The sequence below is a fragment of the Chiloscyllium punctatum genome, chromosome 42 (assembly GCF_047496795.1).
Source record: "Chiloscyllium punctatum isolate Juve2018m chromosome 42, sChiPun1.3, whole genome shotgun sequence".
NCBI classification, from domain to species: Eukaryota; Metazoa; Chordata; class Chondrichthyes; order Orectolobiformes; family Hemiscylliidae; genus Chiloscyllium; species Chiloscyllium punctatum.
The window spans coordinates 46,853,551-46,877,171 of NC_092780.1; the positions used below are offsets into that span (position 1 = coordinate 46,853,551).

Here is a 23,621-nt window from a genome sequence, read left to right on the forward strand (position 1 = left end):
CTTTAAAAAACTCAATCAAGTTTGTGAGACATGATTTCCCACGTGGAGAAAGTGAAGATTGCAGATGCTGAAGATCAGAGTTGATGAAGAGCTTATGCTCGAAATGTCATCTCTCCTGCTCTCGGATGCTGCCTGACTGGCTGTGCTATTCCAGCACCACACATGATTTCCCCACACACAGAGTCATATTGACTATCCCTTTCCAAATATATGTAAATCCTGTCCCTCAGGATTCTCTCCAACAACTTGCCCATTACTGATGTCAGCCTCACTGGTCTCTAGTTCCCAGGCTTTTCCTTACTACCCTTTTTAAACAGTGGCACCACGTTTGCCAACCTCCAGTTTTCTGGCACCTCACCTGTGACTATTGATGATCCAAGTATCTCAGCAAGAGGCCCAGCAATCACATCCCTAGCTTCCCACAGAGATCTAGGGTACACCTGATAAGGTCCTGAGGATTCTTTTTAGATTAGATTCCCTACAGTGTGGAAACAGGCCCTTCAGCCCAACCAGTCCACACCGATCTGCCAAAGAGTAACCCACCCAGACCCCTGACTAATGCACCTAACACTTTGGGAAATTTAGCATGGCCAATTCACTTGGCCTGTGCATCTTTTGGATTGTGAGAGGAAACCAGAGCACCCAGAGGAAACCCATGCAAATACGGAAAGAATGTGCAAACTCCACACAGACAGATGCCTGAGGATGGAATTGAACCTGGGTCCCTGGTGCTGTGCCACCCTTGAATGCATTTTCAGACATCCAGCACCTCCTCCTTTGTAATATGGAGATTTTTCAAGATGTTACTATTTATTTCCCATTGTTCTCTTTCTTCCATGTCCTTCTCCACCGTAAACGTTGATACAAAATACTCGTTTAGTATCTTCCCCCATCTCCTGTGGTTCCACACATAGGCTGCCTTGCTGATCTTTGAGGGGTCCTATTCTCCCCCTAGTTACCCTTTTGTCCTTAATGCATTTGTAGAATTCATCCCTTAACTCTATTTGCCGAAACTATCACATGTCCCCTTTTTACCCTCCTGCTTTCCCTCTTAAGTATACTCCTCCTGTCTTTATACTCTTCCAGGGATTCACTCGATCCCTGCTGTCCTATACCTGACATATGTTTCCTTCTTTTTCTTAACCAAAACTTCAATTTCTCTTGTCATCTAGCATTCCCCTTCACCAACCTGACTCTTCACTCCAATAGGAACACACTTTCTTTATCTCAATTTTGAACGCTTCCCATTTTCCAGCCATTCCTTTATCTGCAAACATCTACGCCAATCAACTTTTGAAAGTTCTCGCCTCATACTGTGAAAATTGGCCTTCCTCCAATTTAGAACTTTAACTTTTAGGACCTGTCTACGTTTTTCCATCACTATTTTAAATATAATAGAATTATGGTCTTTGGCCCCAAAGTGCTTCCCCCACTGACACCTCAGTCACCTGCCCTGCCTTATTTCCCAAGAGTAGGGCATGTTTTGCATCTTCTCTGGTAGGTACATCCATATACTGAATCAGAAATTTTTTTTGTACACATTTAATAAATTCCTCTCCATCCAAGTCCTTAACATAATGGCATTCCCAGTGTATATGTGGAATGTTAAAGTCCCCTACCATAACCACCCTATTATTCTTACAGATAACTGAGATCTCCTTACAAAATTGTTTCTCAATTTTTCGCTGACTACTGGGGTGTCTATAGTATAATCCTATGATACAGTGAAAAGTATTGTTTTGCATGCTATCCAGACAAACCATACCTTACACAAGTACATCAGAGTAATAGAATACAACAGAATGTAGAATATGTTACAGTTACAGAGAAAGTGCAGAGAAATATCAAGTCTAGTATATGAGAGAACCATTCATAACTCTGATAACATGGTACGGTGGCTCAGTGGTTAGCGCTGCTGCCTCACAGCACTGGGACATGGGGGTTTGATTCCATCCTTGAGTGACTGTCTGTTTGCACATTCTCCCCATATCCGCATGGGTTTCCTCCGGGTGCTCCGCCCCCCCCGCCCCCATAATCCAAAGATATGCAGGTTAGAGTGGATTGGCCGTGCTAAATTCCCATTATGTTCAGAGGTGTGTAGGTTAGTTGCATTAGTCAGGGGTAAATGCAGAGTAATAAGGTAGGGGAATGGGTCTGGGTGGGTTACTGTTCAGAGAATCAGTGTGGACTTGTTGGGCCAAATGGCCTGTTTCCACACTGTAGGGATACTATGAACAGTGGGGAAGAAGCTGTTCTTGACACTACTGTTACATGTTTTCAAATGTTTTTACTTTCTGCCCAATAGAAGAGGGTGGAAGAGTGTATAACTGGGGTGTGTGTGTGTGTGTGTGTGTGTGTGTGTGTGGGAGGGGGGGGGGGGGTCATTGATTATGTTAGCTGCCTTCCTGCAGCAGTGGGAAGTATGGGGAGAGTCAATGGATGGAAAGCTGAGCTGTGTTCACAATTCTGTGTAATTTCTTGTGGTTCAAACTTTGGCTTCTTTTTCTGTCTTATTTTTCATTCTCTCTGTTAGACTGATGGGCACCATAATTCCTTATGAAGCCCCTGCTAACTTTTAAACATCTCCCACACGTTTGGGCAGAATGCCTCTCCAGAGTTGGAAAGTCTATAAAGTACTTTGAATAAGAATCACCCTGCAATTAACACCCAGACTAGACCTCAAAAACAAACACCAGTTTGTCCATTCTCTCTTCTAAAAAATAAGCTGCTGCTCACCTTTAGCCCTCAGCCCCCAGTTCCCAGCTCCAAACTAAAAATGATTTTTAAAAAATACTGAGACTTCAGTAAGGGTTATAACACAGTCACAGATGCCTTCTACTTGCACATTGTTATCCGACTTCATTTTCTTGTTGGTGGTTCCATCAAGATTCAACTTGATGGCATGGGACCTCTGCATTGAACCCTGTCAAGGTTTGGAGCTTGGGCAGGGCTCCTGGATAATGGCTGTGAGAAGTCATCCAGCATTAATTACTGAAGGCTTCCACAAACCACAGTACTGATCTCCCACAAGGAAATGTATTGGACCAATAGCACCATCTGGTGGTGGAGGCAGATACAATGGGGCACTTAAGGGATTTTTAGATCAGCACATTAATATCCAAGGAATGGTGGGATATTGACCATGGAGGAGAAAGTGAGGACAGCAGATGCTGGAGATCAGAGCTGAAAATGTGTTGCTGGAAAAGCGCAGCAGGTCAGGCAGCATCCAAGGAGCAGGAGGATCGACATTTCGGGCATGAGCCCTTCTTCAGGAGCCCTCCTGAAGAAGGGCTGGTGCCCAAAACGTCGATTCTCCTGTTCCTTGGATGCTGCCTGACCTGCTGCGCTTTTCCAGCAACACATTTTCGGATATAGACCATGGGCAGACAGAAGTTTAATTTGGCATCACGTTCGGTACAACATTGTGGGCTGAAGGGCCTGTTCCTGTGTTGTACTGTTCTATGTTCGATCTCCCTGGGAAGCCTGGAGGAGTCATAATAAACCTGAATTGTTGGAATAGGGTTTTGAGTGAGCATTGTTTCAATCTGCTGAGCCTCCATGCAGTCCTCCTAACCTGTATTGCTACCTCTCATCTCTCGGCATGCTGTTTGACTGGCTCAGGACTCATATGAATGGGAAAGGGGAGGAGATGGGAAGCAGAATTTGCTGTCCTTGTCAGGCTCTTCCTTATCCTGTTTATGGCAGCAATTGGCGGTTGGGTTAGCTCAGTTGGCTGGACGGTTGGTTTGTGAAGCACAGTGATACCCATCACCGGCTGAGGTTACTATGAAGGAATTTCCTTCCCAGCCTCTCCCCTCGTCTGAGGTACAGTGACTCTCAGGCTAAACCACCTTCTGTCATCTTTCTCGTATGAGAGAACAGCCCTATGGGCTGGTGAGACTATGGTGACACAATATAACACTATGGCAATCTCTGGTGTAGTATCCCAGCTGATTGCTGTGGAAGCAGTGAACATGGGGATCTCCGTCCTCTGCACAGGGTTCTCATGTGTCCTAGGCCTCTCGATGAAGGACCCGAGCCAGCTGCTGCTTTAGCATTTCCTGAATTCCCGCAAACACCATTACAGACCTCCCTCACAGGCTGTGTTAACATGACAGGTCACTGTTGCTTTTGAGACTTGGGAAATTCAACCCTATGTGGATCCTCTCTCTCCTCTGACTGGGACTTTCACTAGCAGCCAACAAACCTTTTTGCAAACACTCTGGGACTTTCAGTGGGTGACTATTTGATGTAACTAAAACATGGTGGAAGTATGAGATTCGAAACATTTCCCATTTTTGCCCTCAGAAGTACATCAGAACCCTTATCTGCCATAATACCCAGATTTCCCCTCAAGACCTGAACCTCAGCTAGTGCCAGAGGTCTGTGTGCAGTTGTGGATCCCTTGTTAACTACAGTGGAGAGGGGGTCCCTCTTCACCTCCCCCTTGCTCAGTTAACATTTGGTTCTTGTGATCACACAAAGTAAAGCATTGCTTCAACAGACAACAGAGGCAGGGACTGCTTTCAACTATCTGTCCCACCAATACCTGAAAGCACCACACATCCCACTCTTACACTTGTTTTCCCAGCAGCTCTGAAGGAGAGAATGCAGCAATCATTGATCATTGTTGGCTAATTTCCATCTGGAGTTGTTTAATTTTGGCCAAACAAGGAATGTAATCTGCTTCGAAGGAGACAATGTTTTATGTTAAATTAATTCCCTCACAGCACCCTGAATCCTCTCATTCTCCCATCAATCATGCATTCTCTGTTTATAACTCAGTGCATTGTTCCAATATTTTCTCTATCTGTTTCTTTTTATAGCATGTCTCTGCATGTTTCTATCGCCTGTCTTAATTGAATGTGAATGCTGTCACTTTTGCACTATATCTTGCCTCACAGCACCAGAGACCTGGGTTCAATTCCCGCCTCAGGCGACTGACTGTGTGGAGTTTGCACATTCTCTCCGTGTCTGTGTGGGTTTCCTCTGGGTGCTCCGGTTTCCTCCCACAGTCCAAAGATGTGCAGGTCAGGTGAATTGGCCATGCTAAATTGCCCGTAGTGTTAGGTGAAGAAGTAAATGTACGGGAATAGGTCTGGGTGGGTTGCGCGTCGGTGTGGACTTGTTGGGCCGAAGGGCCTGTTTCCACACTGTAGGTAATCTAATCTAATCTTGCTCTTTTTTATTGAGCTGCAAAGCACAAACAGGGGTGGTGTAGCCCGGTTTATTGCAGACTTCTTAAAAAACCTAATTCTTACACTATTGAATCTCATTAGACTGTGGGAGGAAACCGGAGCACCCAGAGGAAACCCACACAGACACGGGGAGAATGTGCAAACTCCACACAGTCATTAGAGATTCAAACAAAAATAGACTCATAATCCCATCCTGGCCTTCCACCACTCCTGAACACATCTCTTGCTCCAGCTATGACTGTTTTCACAATCTAGCCTTTATGAACTGCTGTTTAACAAATGTCACTTTCTGGTTTCACTTAAGAATTATTCCACACACATTTCACTACAATCTAGGACTGCTGCTTCCCAACTTCTCACCTGAAACTGAGGTTAACCTCGACTTCTGTAACTCCTGATTTTAGGTTCGGAATGTGGTTCATGATGAGTCACCTCATATAGACAGCTAATCATTCAAAGGAATTTACTGATAATTTATTACGTTTCTTAAGAAGCAGCAGATTACGTACATGTGGTACCCATGAAAATTTTCGTTTTGGAATCAGTAAGGAAGGAAATACACAAGTGCGGCAGATGTCTCACTAAGAACCCTGTATGCCTTTGGTTGGTACGTACTGCTCACAAAATAAAATTTTTCACTGTACCAAGGTACAGTGACGACAAAAAATCAAATCAATTCAGGTGAGAATGCAGTACGGATCCCAAAGCAGTTCTGTAGAATGGGGGAGTGGGGCAGTTGTTTTGAAGTGGTGGAGTCTTTGACTTTGAAACTGTGCAGCTTCAGTGGTAACAGTCTTTATTCTTCCTTCTGGGTGACGGGAGGGAACTCTTATCTTCTCCCAAGAAGATGATGGCTCCTGGATTGTCTCTCGCTCTTTGCTATTGTGCCCCATTGATAACACTTATTTTGGGGCCATTGACTATGCTGATTACAACAGTAAAAGTTAAATGAGGTCTCACATTACACAAAAAATATTAAATGTAGAGTACTAAAAGAACTCAATTTTAAAGAGAACCTCAATGTCAAACAGTATGGATCACAAACTTTCAGACCCCGAAGGAGTTATGGAAAATAACGAGGGGTTAAGGTACCTCTCACGCTCAAACGTTTCAGAGCTATGAAGCTCAGACTGGTGCAGTTAATAGATTGTCTGATGATGTAGAGATCAGTTTGATGGACAACATTAGGCCATGAGCACCAAAGGTAAAAACAATGACTGCAGATGCTGGAAACCAGAGTCTGGATTAGTGGTGCTGGAAGAGCACAGCAGTTCAGGCAGTATCCAAGGAGCTTCGAAATCGACGTTTCGGGCAAAAGCCCTTCATCAGGAATAAAGGCAGTGAGCCTGAAGCGTGGAGAGATAAGCTAGAGGAAGGTGGGGGTGGGGAGAGAGTAGCATAGAGTACAATGGGTGAGTGGGGGAGGGGATGAAGGTGATAGGTCAAGGAGGAGAGGGTGGAGTGGATAGGTGGAAAAGAAGATAGGCAGGTTGGACAAGTCCGGACAAGTCATGGAGACAGTTACTGAGCTGGAAGTTTAGAACTAGGGTGAGGTGGGGGAAGGGGAAATGAGGAAACTGTTGAAGTCCACATTGATGCCCTGGGGTTGAAGTGTTTCGAGGTGGAAGATGAGGCGTTCTTCCTCCAGGCGTTTGGTGGTGAGGGAGCGGCGGTGAAGGAGGCCCAGGACCTCCATGTCCTCGGCAAAGTGGGAGGGGGAGTTGAAATGTTGGGCCACGGGACGGTGTGGTTGATTGATGTGGGTGTCCCAGAGATGTTCCCTAAAGCACTCTGCTAGGAGGCGCCCAGTTTCCCCAATGTAGAGGAGACCGCATCAGGAGCAATGGATACAATAAATTATATTAGTGGATGTGCAGGTAAAACTTTGATGGATGTGGAAGGCTCCTTTAGGGCCTTGGATAGAGGTGAGGGAGGAGGTGTGGGCGCAGGTTTTACAGTTCCTGCGGTGACAGGGGAAAGTGCCAGGATTGGAGGGTGGATCATAGAGGGGTGTGGACCTGACCAGGTAGTCACGGAGGGAACGGTCTTTGCGGAAGGCGGAAAGGGGTGGGGAGGGAAATATATCCCTGGTATATGTTTGGATCTGTTTGGAGGTGGCGGAAATGTCGGCGGATGATTTGGTTTATGCGAAGGTTGGTAGGGTGGAAGGTGAGCACCAGGGGCGTTCTGTCCTTGTTACAGTTGGAGGGGTGGGGTCTGAGGGCAGAGGTGTGGGATGTGGACGAGATGCGTGGGAGGGCATCTTTAACCACGTGGGAAGGGAAATTGCGGTCTCTAAAGAAGGAGGCCATCTGGTGTGTTCTGTGGTGGAACTGGTCCTCCTGGGAGCAGATACGGCGGAGGAATTGGGAATACGGGATGCATTTTTGCAAGAGGTAGGGTGGGAAGAGGTGTAATCCAGGTAGCTGTGGGAGTCGGTGGGTTTGTAAAAAATGTCAGTGTCAAGTCGGTTGTCATTAATGGAGATGGAGAGGTCCAGGAAGGGGAGGGAGGTGTCAGAGATGGTCCAGGTAAATTTAAGGTCAGGGTGGAATGTGTTGGTGAAGTTGATGAATTGCTCAACCTCCTCGCGGGAGCACGAGGTGGCGCCAATGCAGTCATCAATGCAGCAGAGGAAGAGGTGGGGAGTGGTGCCGGTGTAATTACGGAAGATCAACTGCTCTACGTAGCCAACAAAGAGAGGCATAGCTGGGGCCCATACGTGTGCCCATGGCTACCCCTTTGGTCTGGAGGAAGTGGGAGGATTCAAAGGAGAAATTGTTAAGGGTGAGGACCAGTTCGGCCAAACGAATGAGAGTGTCGGTGGAAGGGTACTGTTGGGGACGTCTGGAGAGGAAAAAACGGAGGGCTTGGAGGCCTTGGTCATGGTGGATGGAAGTGTAGAGGGATTGGATATCCATGGTGAAGATGAGGCGTTGGGGGCCAGGGAAACAGAAGTCTTGGAGGAGGTGGAGGGCGTGGGTAGTGTCTCGAACGTATGTGGGGAGTTCCTGGACTAGGGGGGATAGGACAGTGTCGAGGTAGGTAGAGATGAGTTCAGTGGGGCAGGAGCATGCTGAGACAATGGGTCGGCCAGGGTGGTCAGGCTTGTGGATCTTGGGAAGGAGGTAGAACCGGGCAGTGCGGGATTCCCGGACTATGAGGTTGGAAGCTGTGGGTGGGAGATCTCCTGAGGTGATGAGGTTCTGTATGGTCTGGGAGATGATGGTTTGGTGATGGGGGGTGGGGTCATGGTCGAGGGGGCAGTAGGAAGAGCTGTCCTCGAGTTGACGTTTGGCTTCAGCGGTGTAGAGGTCAGTGCGCCAGACTACCACTGCGCCCCCTTTATCCGCTGGCTTGATGGTGAGGTTGGGATTGGAGCAGAGGGATTGGAGGGCTGCATGTTGTGAGGGTGAGAGGTTGGAGTGGGGGAGGGGGGTAGACAGGTTGAGGGGGTTAATGTCCCGGTGGCAGTTGGAAATGAAGAGGTTAAGGGCAGGTAATAGGCCAGCACGGGGTGTCCAGGTGGATGCAGTGTGTTGGAGGTGGGCGAAGGGGTCCTCGGAAGGTGGGCGGGAGTCCTGATTGTGAAAGTAAGCTCGGAGGCGGAGGCGACGGAAGAATTGTTCGATGTCACGGCGTGTATTAAATTCATTGATGCGTGGACGGAGGGGGATGAAGGTGAGTCCTTTGCTGAGGACTGATCGTTCGTCCTCAGTGAGGGGGAGGTCTGGGGGGATGGTGAAAACTCGGCAGGGCCGGGAGCTGGGATCTGGTGTGGGTGTGGAGCTGGGAGTGGGGGCGGAACCTGTACCTGGAGTGGGTGTGATGGTGGGGGGAATGGGGGTGGAGTCATGAGCTGGGGTAGTGTTCCCTTTGGGGTTCTGGGGGGTGGGGATAGTGACAGTGGGGTCTGTGGGGGCCGTGTCAGCAGAATGCAGGTGAGTGGTGCTGGTGGGGGCGGAAGTGATAGTGACCACGGCAGTCGGGGTGGCGGGAGTCACTGAGCATGTGGCATCAGCGATGATGTGAGGGCCAGAAGTGATGTCAGGGGTGATGCATGAGGAATTGTGAGGGGTGGAAGTGGTTGTAGGAGTGGCCATGATGGGGGCGGAAGTGACATCATCAATCAGCGTGGGGGTGGCAGCTGCATCAGCCGCATGGCTAATGGTGGAATAGGTTCCGAGGCCAGGGGAATCTTCTGGAATGTTTGAGGAGCGCTGGTTATGGAGGTGGGTGGATAAAAGTTGGTTGTACTTACAGTTTTTGATGTTTGAGATGGAGTTGAAATACTGTTTGCTGAGAGTATGAATTCTCCTGAGGATGTAGTACAGAGTGGGTCCTTTGCAATTCTGAGAGAGTGTGGCCCTCAGCTGAGGTAGGGCTGACTGGAGAGAGGTTAGGTGCCGGCGCATTGCTGCAAGCGTGGAGCGGAGGATCTTGAAGGAGAACTGTTGCTGGTGTTTTTGAATCTGTAGTCTGTACTGTTTGTCCTGTTCGGGTCCGAACTCTGCTGGTTTTAAGGTGGTCTGGAGTCCAGGTGGGATGAGTTGGTTATGGAGGCAGGCACTGAGGAAGCAAATGTGGCTGTGGTAGCGAGTTTGTTTCAGGACATGGTTGAAGAGCTTCAGGGCAGAGGAAATGACCTGGGAGTTGCAGTGGGAGAGGGACTCCCTGAGATTCTTGTAGAGAGAGGAGGAAAACTTCTTCAAGGCAGGCATCCTTGCAAGAGGATTCGCAGTAGGGTTAAAATCAACGAGGTAAAAACAATGACTGCAGATGCTGGAAACCAGATTCTGGATTACTGCAGATGAGCACCAAAGGATAACCACCAGAAGTATGAAAATCAAATAGTTATCAGAAGGGACTAGTCAATGGGGAAATGCCAGGAAATAGAGTAGGGAAGGACACTGTAAAAGCTGAATGAATTTACAGGATAATAGATTCACAATTGTACAGTACAGAAGGAGGCCATTCAACCTATCATGTCTGTACCAGCTCTTAAAAGAAGCTACCCAGCTAGTCTCATTCTCCAGCCCCATCGCTGCACCCCTTTAAATGTATGAATTTCAAATACGTATCCAACTCTGTTTGCGAACCTGCTCTGGAATCTGCCTCCACCACTCTCCCAGGCAGCGCATTCCAAATCCTCACGACTCTCTGAGGAAAGAAGTTTCTCCTCATCCAACTTCGAGCTCTCTTGCTGACAGACTTGAAATTGTGACCCCCTAAGTATTGACCTCCTAACTAGTGGAAATATAACATGAGGAGCAAATGGTTAAGGCCATGAAGTACAAAGAAACTACATTGTAAACTCAAAGAATGAGACTGGGAGTGAACATGCCCTAAGAAAGAGATCACAAAACATTCAAAGAAATCCTATTAATAGGAGATGGACGTTAAAAGCTTGTAGATCATAAGGGCTTAGAAGACAAGATAGAGGGTGTCACTTAACAAGAATAATAAAGATTCCGAATTCTTAGTGACTGTGAACCAACTAGAAGACAGCATCAGGCAGCACCTGTGGCAAGAATTTGGAGTTAACATTTCAGGTCAAGTAACCCTTCCTCAGAACTCCAAAAATTAGGAAGCTGGAGTGAATTTGGGCTGCACATGCAGGTGCCCAACAGGGGATAACAAGCCCTATCATGAAGGTAGATATGCATGGAAAAGAGCTCCCTGATGGAGAAAAAAGGATGCAAGCTAGTGACCTTCCAAAATCGCTTCAATTCTGGAGAGATCACAGCAGAAATCATGAATGTAACACCTTTACTCAAGAAAGTAGGTAGACAGAAAGCTATAAGGAGGAAACTACAAGTCAGTTAGTCGAAAACCCATCTCAGGAAAATACCAGAATATATCATGAAGGAGGTCATAGCAGGGCATTTGAAATATTGTGGCCCAACATTGTGACCAGGTTTGTAGGTGAGGGCAATGCATTCAATGTACTCTACTCAGACTTCAGGAAGGCTTTTGATAAGTTATGGATGGAAACTGATAGTGAAAGCAAGAGCCCATTGGATCCAGAATTGTGTGCTTTTGTGACTGGAATTCTGCATATGGTAGGCTCCTACAGGGATCAGTGTTGAGACCCTTGATGCCTATGACATATTTCAACAAACTAAACTTTAATGAAGGAAGGTTAATCAGTACGATTAAGCATAGGTAAGGTGTTAAATAGTGAGGGGAGCAGGCTTAGTTTACAGGATAACATTGATAAGTTGGTGAGATAGGTCAATCAGCAGCAAATGGAATTCAATCCAGATAAGTGATGCACTAGGGCAGGACAAACAAGGCAAGAGAATACATGATGAACAGTAAGACTCAGGGAAACACCGAGGATCAGAGGGATCTTGGTGTTCATACTTAAGCCAGCCGGACAGGAAGGCAAAGTGATTAAGAAGGTACATGGGATATTTGCCTTCATTATCTGAGGTACGGAGTTTAAGAGCAGGGAGGTTATGCTGCAACTGTAGAAAAACGTTGGTTAGCACACAGCTAGTTCTGAAATTCACATTATAAGAGGGATGCGACAGCACTTGGAGAGGGTGCAGAGACTATTTTTACCAGGATGCTAGCTGGACTGGAGAGTTTTAGTTGTGAAGAGAGATTGGACAGACTGTGATTGTTTTTCCTACAGCAGAGGCGATTGAGAGGGGACATGATGTAGATGTATAAAATAATGGGGGTGGGGGGGGGCAGAGATTGGATAGAGAGGAAGAAACACCTCCCTTAATGTAGGGGGTCATTGATCAGGGGCATAGTTTTGACGTAAGAGGCAGGAGGTTTCAAGGAGATGGGAGGAATTTTGTTTTAAAACCAGTGGGTGATTGGAATCTGAAACTCGCTGCCTGTCAGGATGGGACAGAAACCCTCATCACACTTAAGGAGTATTTAGATGTATACTTATCATGTCAAGGCATACAAGACTGCTGGGAAATGGGATCAGAATAGGTAAGTGGGCTCTTTTTGACTGGCTCAGACTCTATTGTTGAAGACTCTTTTTCCTGTTCTGTAGACATCTATAACTCTAACAGGAAGAGTCAACATGATTTAATGAAGAGAGAATTATGTTTGAATAATTAATCAGACCCTCTATGAGGAGATAATAAACAAGTTAGACAAAAGCAAACCAATAGATACGATACACTTGATATCTGAAAGACATTTGAGAAAATGCCTCAAAGGTTACTAGACAAAAATCACGGAACTGTTACAGCACCGAAGTCAGCATTCAGCCTCTGACATTTGTAATCTTCTTTTAGGGATAATAGTCCTATTCCTTTTTGAATGTCTCTATTGAACCTGTCTCCAGCCCAATCCACGACACTGCATTCCAAATCCTAAACAGTCACCATGTGATTTTCCTCTTGCTGCTACTGTTTCTTTTGGCAATTACCTTAAATCCGTGCCATTAATTCCCAAGCTTCCATGAGTTGCAAGTTTTTCTTTACCTACAGCAGCTCTATCAGATCTGCCTGCAGCCATTTCCTCTTCAAAGGAGAATCCTGATTTTTCTATCTTCCTAACTGAGATTTCTTACTCTTCTCAATCATTCTCATGAATCTTTTCTGCACTCTCTCCAATGCTTTCACATTGTTCATAAAGCCTGATATACCAGTTGAGGCTGTACAAGTTGTCTTATACATATTCAACATAACTTTCTTGTTCTTGTACTTTATACTTCTTTTAATAAAGTCTAGGTTACTGTATGCTTTATTAACCACTCTCTGAACAGGTGATAGCCTCTGTGATCTCCTTAAATCCTATGCTAATGAACACCAGATCTCTTTCAGGCTGTGGGTTGTCTCTTTACTTTTGAACTCTACACGTATGATTGTTGACCACAGCACAAACTATGTTGAGTTAAACTATTCTTATAGATCTGGGGATAAAGAAGGAAACCATATTAGAGGAGGTGGTGCTGGATGTCTGAAAATGCATACAAGGACAGCATGGTGGCTCAGTGGTTAAAATCTTCGAGGAGAAAGTGAGGACTGCAAATGCTGGAGATCACAGCTGAAAATGTGTTGCTGGAAAAGCGCAGCAGGTCAGGCAGCATCCAAGGAACAGGAGAATCGACGTTTCGGGCATAAACCCTTCTTCGGGAATGAGGAAGGGCTGATGCCCGAAACGTCGATTCTCCTGTTCCTTGGATGCTGCCTGACCTACTGCGCTTTTCCAGCAACACATTTCCAGCTCAGTGGTTAGCACTGCTGCCTCACAGGCTCGATTTCAGCCTTGGGCGACTGTCTGTGTGGAGTTTGCACATCTTCTCCATGTCCGTGTATTTTTTCCTCCAGGTATTCTGGTTTCCTCCCACATTCCAAAGATGTGCGGGTCAGGTGAATTGGCTATGCTAAATTGCCCATAGTGTTAGGTGCATTAGTCAGAGGGAAATGGGTCTGGGTGGGTTACTCTTCAGGGGGTCGGTGTGGACTGGTTGGGCCGAAGGCCTGTTTCCGCACTGTAGGGAATCTAATCTATAAAAAAAACTTCAACACAGTGTTTTGAAAAAGATGTGACTAATAAGGTAGTAGATGTTAATTTTCCAAAATATACTAGATTCTGGAAATTTTGCATTTAACTAAGTATCAAACATAACCCCTTTATTAGAGAAGGCAGGCAGAAAACTATGGGGGTTAGCTTTATGGTGTCATGGGGAAAGTGTTAGATTCAATTATTAAGGAGGTGTATTTCTCTGTTGGAAATACTCTAGAAGAGACAGCACAGTTTCATCAAAGGGAAATCATGTTTAACCAATTTGTTGGAATTCTTTGAAGTAATAACATGCACTGCAGATTAGGATGTGACAAGTGGAGTCCCACAGAGCGCTTTTAACAATTTATATCAATGAAGCAAAAGCGTGGTAGTCAACTTGCATATTACACAAAGATAGGAAGGAAAGTATGCTCGAAAGACAACGAGGTTGGGGACTGACAGGTTGATTGAGTGTGTGGGTAAAATTCTGGCAGATGGTGAATGATTGGGAAATTTATGAAACTGATTCTTTTTTAAAGGTCTTGCTGCCAATGTTAAGTATTACTTAAATGAAGAATGACTATGGAATTCTGAGGTCCAGTGATATGTGGGTATTCTAGTGTGTAAATCACAAAGGATTACCATGTGAATAAAACAAGCAATTGAGAATGCTAATGAAATGTTTTGCTTTATTACAAGACAAATTGAACATAAAAATAAGAATATTATGCTTCAGTTATACGGGGCATTACGGAGATCATATCTGGAATACTGCATATGGTTTTGTTCTCAACTGAGTCAGGATGAAAATGCATTGGAGTGTTTTAGAAGAGTTTTATTACTGGATTGTTATCTAGTACAATGGGTTGACTTACCAGGAAACATTGGACAAACTGGACTTGTTTTCATGACATTCATAAGAGTGAAGTCATTTAATTGAGGTGCATAAGGTCATGAACAATTTTTTTTTTTAAAAAGTGGAAAACTAGGGATTGTCCTTTTAGAGACAAAAGGATTCTCTGTTTCTCTCTGAAGATTGAGTTACTTTGGAACTCATTGCCTCAGAAGACAGTGGATCTGATCATTTTTAAGGTGGAGGTAGAGATATTTGTTAGCCAAGGAAATTTAATGTTATCCAGAACAGATGAGAATGTAGAATTCAAAGCACAAATAGACCAGTCATGATCACACTGAATGAAGGAGTGGGCTCAAGAGGTCAAATGGCTCAAGAAGCCTACCTTTGTACATTTAAGGGTACAGTTGACCAAGCTACATTGGAGAAGTATCTGATGAGCTGATCTTCCTTGACAAATTCCACTCAAAAATGTTGAAGGACTGAACACATAGCAGTAAGTTTGCTGATGACACAAAAATGGGCAGAAATGTAAATTGTCAAGAGGACATGGCATTCTATGAAGTTAGGGGTTGTGAGTGAGCTAAAGTTTCCAATATATGGGAAAATATTAACTTATCCATGTTGACACGTCAGAAACAAAGTACATTACTTGACTAAACATGACTATAGACTACATAGGGATCTGAAGGTCCTGCTACATGAGTTACAAAAGGTTGGTATGCAGGTGCAGCAAGTGTTTAGGACAATGAATGGAATGTTGGCATTTATTACAAGAGTAGTTGAATACAAAAGTAAGAGGGTTCCACAACTATATTGGGTCTCGAGTGAGATCACATGTGGTCATCTTAAAAAAAAACTGGATTAGAAGCAGATCAGAGAAGGTTCATTTCACTGATTCCTGGGAGAGGCAACAAAAAAGAAAAATGCTGGATAAACTCATCAGGTTTGGCAGCATCTGTGGAGAGAAAACAAATTTAACATTTGGGTTCCAGTGACCCTTTTCAGAACTCCAGGATGAGAGGGTTACCTTATGAAGAAAGTTAAGGCCTATTAGAGTTTAAGACAACTGGGTGGAGCTCTTTGTATTAAAGTGGCCTTTAAAGGGTTGAGTGCTTAGAACATTTTTCTTGTGGATGAATCTAGAACTAGAGAATAGCTTTATATACAAAAAAAAATGTCTCTTTTTAAGAATAAGGAGAACTTTTTCTTTTGGGGTTACTAATCTGTGCAATACTTTCTTAGAAAGTAATGGAGACTGGGTCATTTAAAATGATCCAAGATTGAAATGTTTGATGGGGGCTACAAACTGGAATATGGAATTGAGACTAAAACAGATCAGCCATGTTGTTGTTAACTGGTGAGGCTGGCACAGTCTCTCAGCGGTTAGCACTGTGGCTTCACAGCGCCACGGATCTGGGTTCAGTTCCACCCTTGGGTGACTTGTCTGTGTGGTTTGCACATTTCTGCCGGGGTCTATGTGGATTTGCTCAAGTTTCCTCCCCCAGTCCAATGATGTGGAGGTTAGGATTGGCCATACCAAATTGCCCATAGCCATGGGAAAATGTAGGGTTACTTATAGGGAGATGGAAAAGGGGTGGGGATGGGTCTTGTGTGAATCTAACTAACTCCATTTGAGCGTCAATGAGTGTATGGAATGAGCTGCCAGAAGAACTGGTGGAGGCTGGTACAATTATAACATTTAGAAGGCATCTGGATGGGTATACAAATAGGAAGCGTTTATAGGAATACTGACAAATGGGTCTAGATTAATTTATAATATCTGGTTGGCATGGATGAGTTGGGCCGAAGGGTCTGTTTCCATCTCGATGACTCTGAATGTGACAATAATAAATCAAATCAAATCCCACTATGTTTAAGTCAGAAAGATTGCCTGTTTCCATGCTATAGGACTCTATGACAAAAGAGACCTCAGAACAAATTAGGTACTTCCAGAAAATGACAGTGGGTCAACAGAACACAGGAAACAGATCGTAGGGTTCATAAGTATGGAACCACAGCAGAGTCTCACTCGATTTCTGTCGCTATTGTGAAATGTTAACTTTGTGCTTCTGTATGATACGTAATAAACTCCCTGATTTGGTTAAGAAGCGAGGGCTGAACAAGACCAGGTCAGAATTGGTTAAGAACACAAAGTGAGATGGGTTGGGACATACTATGCTGCATTTAGGTCATAACAGAATGTGGTATCTAACAATGAATGAAAAAGGGATCATTCCCAATTCCTACTCTTTTTCACTTTGTTATTTAATGTGAGCGATAGAGGTAAGGTTTACATTTACTCTCATCTACAGGGGTTTTAAAAACACATGGTGAGCACCTTCATGAGTTGACTGCTGGCCATTGAAATGTCAAGGGTATCAGTACAGGACTGGAGTCACACACAAAGCAGACCACGTCAAGACTAATGAGCTTTCCGAAAGGACATTAATGAACTGAATGGGCTTTCAACATTTTTTCTAATGCCAGTAGGGGAGGTGATGTCACCGGATCCAATTTTGTGGGGCCATGGGTTTGAATCCACGACGGCAGACGATGAAATTTACATTCAAAAAACTCTGAAATTAAAAGCTGGCCCAAAGGCAACTATAAGGAATGTTACTAAAGCTCATCTGGTTCACTAATGTCCTTCAGGGAAGGAAATCTGCCAATCTGACCCAGTCTGTTCCACACGGAACTGCAGATCAACAGCAACGTCTTTTAATGGTCCTCTGTGCAATAAAAGCAGACCTCAACTAATGATTCCCTCATTCCATAAATAGTTAACAAGTCCTCTAGAATGATTAAAAACTGAGTTCATGCAATAAAACCAGAAAATGCTAAATGCGAACCACTAACTCTGTTTCTCACTTTAAAGATACTGTCAAACCTATAAGGCATTTTCAACATTGTTAGTTTTCATTCCAGAATTTACAGTATTTTCATAGAATAACTAGTGTGGAAACAGGCCATTCGGAAACAGGCCCAACAAGTCCACATGGACCCTCTGAAGAGTATCCCACCCAGACCCATTCTCCTACCCTATTACTCTACATTTCCCCGACTAATGCAACTAGCCGACACATCCCTGAATATGCAATTTAGCATGGCCAATTCACCTAACCTGCACATCTTTGGATTGTGGGAGGAAATCCATGCAGACACAGTGACAATGTGCAAATTCCACACAGACAGTGCTAACCACTGAGCCACCATACCACCCTATTTTTCTCTTCCGTTAATGGAAATTCATCTTCTTTGGTCCCAGTTTCCACATTACTAATTAGAGTGTCATTGCTACTCCACTTAAGTTACAGTTGGAATGCTAAGCAAATATCCAATCACTACAGGATAGGTGCTACATGTAATTAGCCTTTTGTCCTTGATATCTACATTTCACTTTGGGAGGGCTGAAAGAGATAAGATACAATTTTGTAGACATGGTGTTCATAGTACAGCTAGAAACAGAACAAAGGCACACTGCTGGCTTTAGTGAATTATGTCGAGCTTTCCTCTTTTACAGCAGGTACATGTTCAATAATAGGGCAGGTTCCGGAACAATGTAAAACACAGTCCCTGAGCATCATAGAACGTTATACTCACAGTCATAAATTACAGCAAACAAAATTGAAGATGGTTTACATTGAAAAAAAAACTGCTGAAAATTAAAGTCATTTCAGATGGTTAGCAGGATCTTAGCAGCTTAGATCCAATGTAAACAGGGAAGCCATGCAACTGATCCCAATCCCATGTGGAAAATGCAGGTCTCAATATGGTTCACTGTCCAGGTTCTACTAACCATCGCCAAACTTTACCAACTCTCAACCAGATTTAGACTTAGAAAGATTCCTGCCCATACAATAAGGGGTGGCACAGATAATCTTCAGATTGCACAGAGCACATTTTAAATGCAAATTTGTTTTATGAATACAACATTCAAATCAGTCACTTTAGAGATTTCACCACAATGCAATGACATTTAATTCTCATTAATCCATGAGATTTATAGTTATCACAGGAGGAAAAGAATGAACGGAAGTTCAGTAAAGAAAGACAGCATGTATGAGAGTGAGAGAACAGCGGGAGAGTAGTTGCCATCCACATTAGACGGACCATGAAAGGTAAGGATTACACTAACTGAAGAGAAAGCAAGAGCACCATGGAGATGGACAGACAGAGACATACACATACACACCCGTTCATTGCATTGTTGCCTGTTGGATATTGCGTTAAGCCTTGTTCCCACTGTTAACATTGATTTACATTAACTGTTATGTATTTGCAATTACTGGTAGAAAATTTGAATGCTAACACAAAGTGCTACCCTCACTCCTGCGCATTACTCTTCTCAGATTTAACTCTCAATACCCAAATAATATGTGTAGGCTGGACGGCTTGGAAACTAAAGTTGCAGTGTGCAGCATCCTCTTTAGAAACTCTCCAAAGCACAGAGAAAATTCCTGCAATTCTAAAACCTAGAAACACCCAGCAAAGACAACGCTGTGAATTAGAAATACTGCTCGAGAGTGTTTAAAGTCTGTTCACGAAAGAGACTGCCCAAAGGCTCCACAATTAGGATATCATCCACTGAAAAGAACTCTACTCAGGTTAAAATGTAAAGCAATTGGATTCTTAGAGTTTTAATGAATGAGACATATTGTAGTTGATGCAATGCTTTTGGATGAGAGAACCCATAGTCAAATATATCCCACAGAGAGATATAAAAGAAGCCTTCAATCTTTGCATACTTGTGAGAGTGCCTTTTCCAATTAGACAGGTTCTAATCCATTTATTAAAATCATGTATAATGCATATAATCTTGATTTGACAGAGTTGGGCAGAATAGTAAATGTCTATGGGATGGTATAATCTGTAAACTCTCGCTCTGAAATCCACGAGCTCCATTCCCTCCCATTCCGTGATCTTTCATACTCAGCGCTGTCAGACCAGGGATCAGCAGACCTTCCCCGATATGGCTAATCGGTGGCTTTTCCCAGCTCCAGTGATGGCAAATTTACTGCAACACAAGCCCAACCTGTGAAGAAAGAACAGCTGGAGTCACCACGAGGCCGAGGGGTAGGTGGGAGGAGTCATCACAAGGCCGAGGGGTAGGGGGAGGAGTCACCACGAGGCCGAGGGAGAGGTGGGAGGAGTCACCACGAGGCCGAGGGAGAGGTGGGAGGAGTCACCACGAGGCCGAGGGGGAGGTGGGAGGAGTCACCACGAGGCCGAGGGGGAGGTGGGAGGAGTCACCACGAGGCCGAGGGGGAGGTGGGAGGAGTCACCACGAGGCCGAGGGGGAGGTGGGAGGAGTCATCATTAGACCAAGTGGCAACCATGTGTCTGTCACGATGGACAACTTGGGGCTGCCATTGAGAGACAGGCCTAGCACCCTCAGGGGATGCTGGAGAGTTGCAAACACCTATGCTCTATGACCCAGACATTGGTTCTTGGAAACAAACGCAAGTATGGGGCCAAAAACCTTGATCTCAGTCCTGTTGTACCAGCCCTTCCTTCACATGAGGCAGGTCAGTGCCAGGAAGCATCTAGCTGCAGGAGGTGGCACAGACAGGCCCCTTTGCAGTTTCCACCCTGGAGACAGAGGTATCCAGGCCCTCCACCTTACCTGCCCCTCTGATCCTTGGAAGTTCAGACCAAGAAGGTCAACTTGCCTCTGGCAAGGTGACTCTCCAAATCCGGAGATCACCAACCCAAACCTTCAGGGCCAAAAGGCTCAACTACAGAGGAGGCTCTTTCCACCCTACCTTTGGAACAGGATGGTTCAGTGCATCACAGCAGGAGGGAGAGAAAGAAGGAAATTATATTGAGGGCAGATGGGGGCCACAGCTAACAATGCTGTGCAGCTCGTTTGCATTCTGTTTCCTTCATAAAACCTTGTTTTTTTTTTTGCCATGCACCTGGTTTTCCAATCTTATATACAGGTCCTAGATGTTTTGTTGCTGTCTGGGGTATCACTACTTGGCAGAATGGTGGTGTCTACGATGAGCATCAAATAGATGTGGGAGCAGAGGTAACAATGCATGAACACAGCATTGGCTCTCAGATACCATAGGCATTCCCCCCCTTCAACACCACCCACTGTTTAGCTGGCTATGCTCAGAGAGCTTCCCAGCAGCAATGATGGGGGGGTGGACCTTGTATTCCCACATTGACAATACATGTTCATGGCCATTATAGATTCCCTGTGAATGGTTTTAGTTGCCACCCTCATGTCAGCTCAACTAACCTGCCCATTGTGATAGTGTGTGGGCACTGCTGTTCTCAACACTGCACGCTTTCCACGTGCTTCACAACTGAAATGACAGCCAGTGGTCTCTGCCACTGTCTTTCAGCCTCATTGTAAACCTGTTAGAGACCCCCAACATCATCTACCCTTCTGAGGTGCTCAACCCGTGAATCTCACTTCCCCAGGTCAGCATGCAAACAGTATAAACATGCCTATCCACCCCTTGAAATCCCTTTCCCTTAATTTCTGTGCATGGTGGCAATGGGATAACAGCAGCTCACTTGCCTCAAGTGACCTGACACATCATCATGGATGCATGGTTGCTCCAGACTGGCCTGGCCTTTGGCAGATCTCCTTACGGAGGCACAGGATTCCCAAATTCCCGATAGAAACATTATGTCAAAGAGCTGTTTCACCCCTGATTGTGTCTTTGGTTTACAGATACAGTGATTAAAAACAAACTCAACTCATTGCTGCCGAGAACAGTCCTGGACAGACAGGCACCGTCTCCAAATGGCTGACCTCCCGCCTTCTCTCTCTCTCTCTCTCTTCCCACACACTTTCTCTGGAGTTTTACACAGGGGTGTACCCTAAACCCCCTTCCCCAGATAATCTCTCCAACATTGTCTTGTACAGGGCAAAGGTGGAACCTGTCAAAATATTGCAGTAAAATGTGTGTGTGTGTGTCTGCGCGCAGGTGATTTGGAGACTTACCCCACAAAGACATTAGCAGTCTTACTGTTGGTGTACAGTCTGGCTGCCCCGGGGTGGTGGGTGGGGGCTGTGGGGGGAAGCGGGGTGTGGTGGACAGTGGGGTGGGGATGGACGGGGTGGCGTGGTTGGGACCAGATGGGGTTGGGGCGGGGGTGGACAGGGTTTTGTTGGGGTAGTGTGGGGCAGACAGGGTTTAGGAAGCGGGGGTGGGGGCGGGGTCACGGTTAGGGGGCGGGCAGGGCTCACATGTAGTGTTCTGCTGCCTAGTCTCCTGAATGGGGAGCAGACTTCACAGAAAACTCAGAGCCCCAGAAGAAATCAATTAACCAAATAATTAATTATCCGAACGAAATAGTGCCCACCCAACTCATTCGGATAATCAAGCACATTGAGTTATATCCCATCTACCACCCCCTGAGAAAAGGTACAATTGAAATGTGGAGCTTATTCAAGGAACAGCTACTGCGTGTCCTTGATAAGTACGTACCTGTCAGGCAGGGAGGAAGTGGTTGAGCGAGGAAACTGTGGTTTACTTAAGAAGTCGAATCTCTTGTCAAGAGGAAGAAGGAGGCTTATGTAAAGATGAGATGTGAAGGCTCAGTTAGGGCAATTTAGAGTTACAAGTTAGCCTGGAAGGACCTAAAGAGAGAGCTAAGGAGAGTCACGAGGGGACATGAGAAGTCTTTGGCAGGTAGGATCAAGGAAAACCCTAAAGCTTTCTGTAGGTATGTCAGACAAAAAAGAATGACTGCAGTAAGATTAGGGCCTGTCAAGGACAGTCGTGGGAAGTTGTGCGTGGAGTCTGAAGAGATAGGAGAGGTACTCAATGAATATTTTTCGTCAATATTCACACAGGAAAAAGACAACGTTGTCAAGGAGAATACTGACATACAGGCTACTGACGAGATGGGATTGAGGTCCACAAGGAGGTAGTGTTAGCAATTCTGGAAAGTATGAAAATAGATAAGTCCCCTGGGCCGGATGAGATTTATCCTAGGATTCTCTGAGAGAGGGGATTGCAGAGCCTTTGACTTTGATCTTTAAATCGTCATTGTCTACAGGAACAGTACCAGAAGACTGGAGGATAGCAAATGTTGTTCCTTTGTTCAAGAAGGGGAGGAGAGACAACCCTGGTAATTATAGACCAGCGAGCCTTACTTCAGTTGTGGGTGAAGAGTTAGAAAGGATTATGAGTTGGATTTATAATCATCTAGAAAGGAATAATTTGATTAGGGATAGTCAACACAGTTTTATGAAGGGTAGGTTGTGCCTCACAAACCTTATTGAGTTCTTTGAGAAGGTGACCAAACAGGTGGATGAGGGTTGACGTGGTGTACAGGGATTTCAGTAAAATGTTTGATAAGGTTCTTCATAGTAGGCTATTGCAGAAAATACGCAGGCATGTAATTGAGGTTGATTTAGCGTTTTGGATCAGAAATTGGCTCGCTGAAAGAAGACAGAGTGGTAGTTGATGGGAAATGTTCATCCTGGAGTTCAGTTACTAGTGGTGTACCACAAGGATCTGTTTTGGGGCCACTGCTTTTTGTCATTTTTATAAATGGCCTGGATGAGGAGGTAGAAGGATGGATTAGTAAGTTTGCAGATAACAAAGGTCAGTGGAGTTGTGGAAGGATGTTGCAGGTTACAGAGGGACATAGTTAAGCTGCAGAGCTGGCCTGAGAGATGGCAAATGGAGTTTAATATGGAAAAGAATGAGGTAATTCACTTTGGAAGGAGTAACAGTACTGGGCTAATGGCAAGATTTTCGGTAGTGTGGATGAGCAGACAGATCTTGGTGTCCATGTGCATAGATCCCTAAAAGTTGTCACCCAGGTTGATAGGACTGTTCAGAAGGCGTACGGTGTGTTAGCTTTTATTGGTAGAGGGATTGGGTTTTGGAACCATGAGGTCACCTTACAGCTGTATAAAACTCTGGTGCAGCCACATTTGGAGTACTGCGGATAGCTCTGGTCACCGCGCATTATCGGAAGGATGTGGGAGCTTTGGAAAGGGTTCAGAGGAGATTTACTAGGATATTGTCTGGTATGGAGGGTGGTCTTATGAGGAAAGGCTGAGGGACTTGAGGGTGTTTTCATTCCAGAGAAGAAGGTTGATGATCAGCGGACTA

At 45.1% G+C, this 23,621-nt stretch overlaps 1 protein-coding gene across 1 annotated transcript in view; it reads right to left on the reverse strand.

Annotated features, from left to right (window-relative positions):
- Positions 1–19,148: 19,148 nt before the first annotated feature.
- Positions 19,149–23,621, reverse strand: part of LOC140465935 (glycylpeptide N-tetradecanoyltransferase 1-like) — a 77,398-nt gene continuing 72,925 nt past the window's right edge. The window contains exon 12 of the mRNA XM_072561917.1: positions 19,149–19,567. Within this exon, the coding sequence (XP_072418018.1) occupies positions 19,547–19,567 (21 nt within the window). The 3' untranslated portion in view covers positions 19,149–19,546. The remainder of the gene's footprint in view (positions 19,568–23,621) is intronic.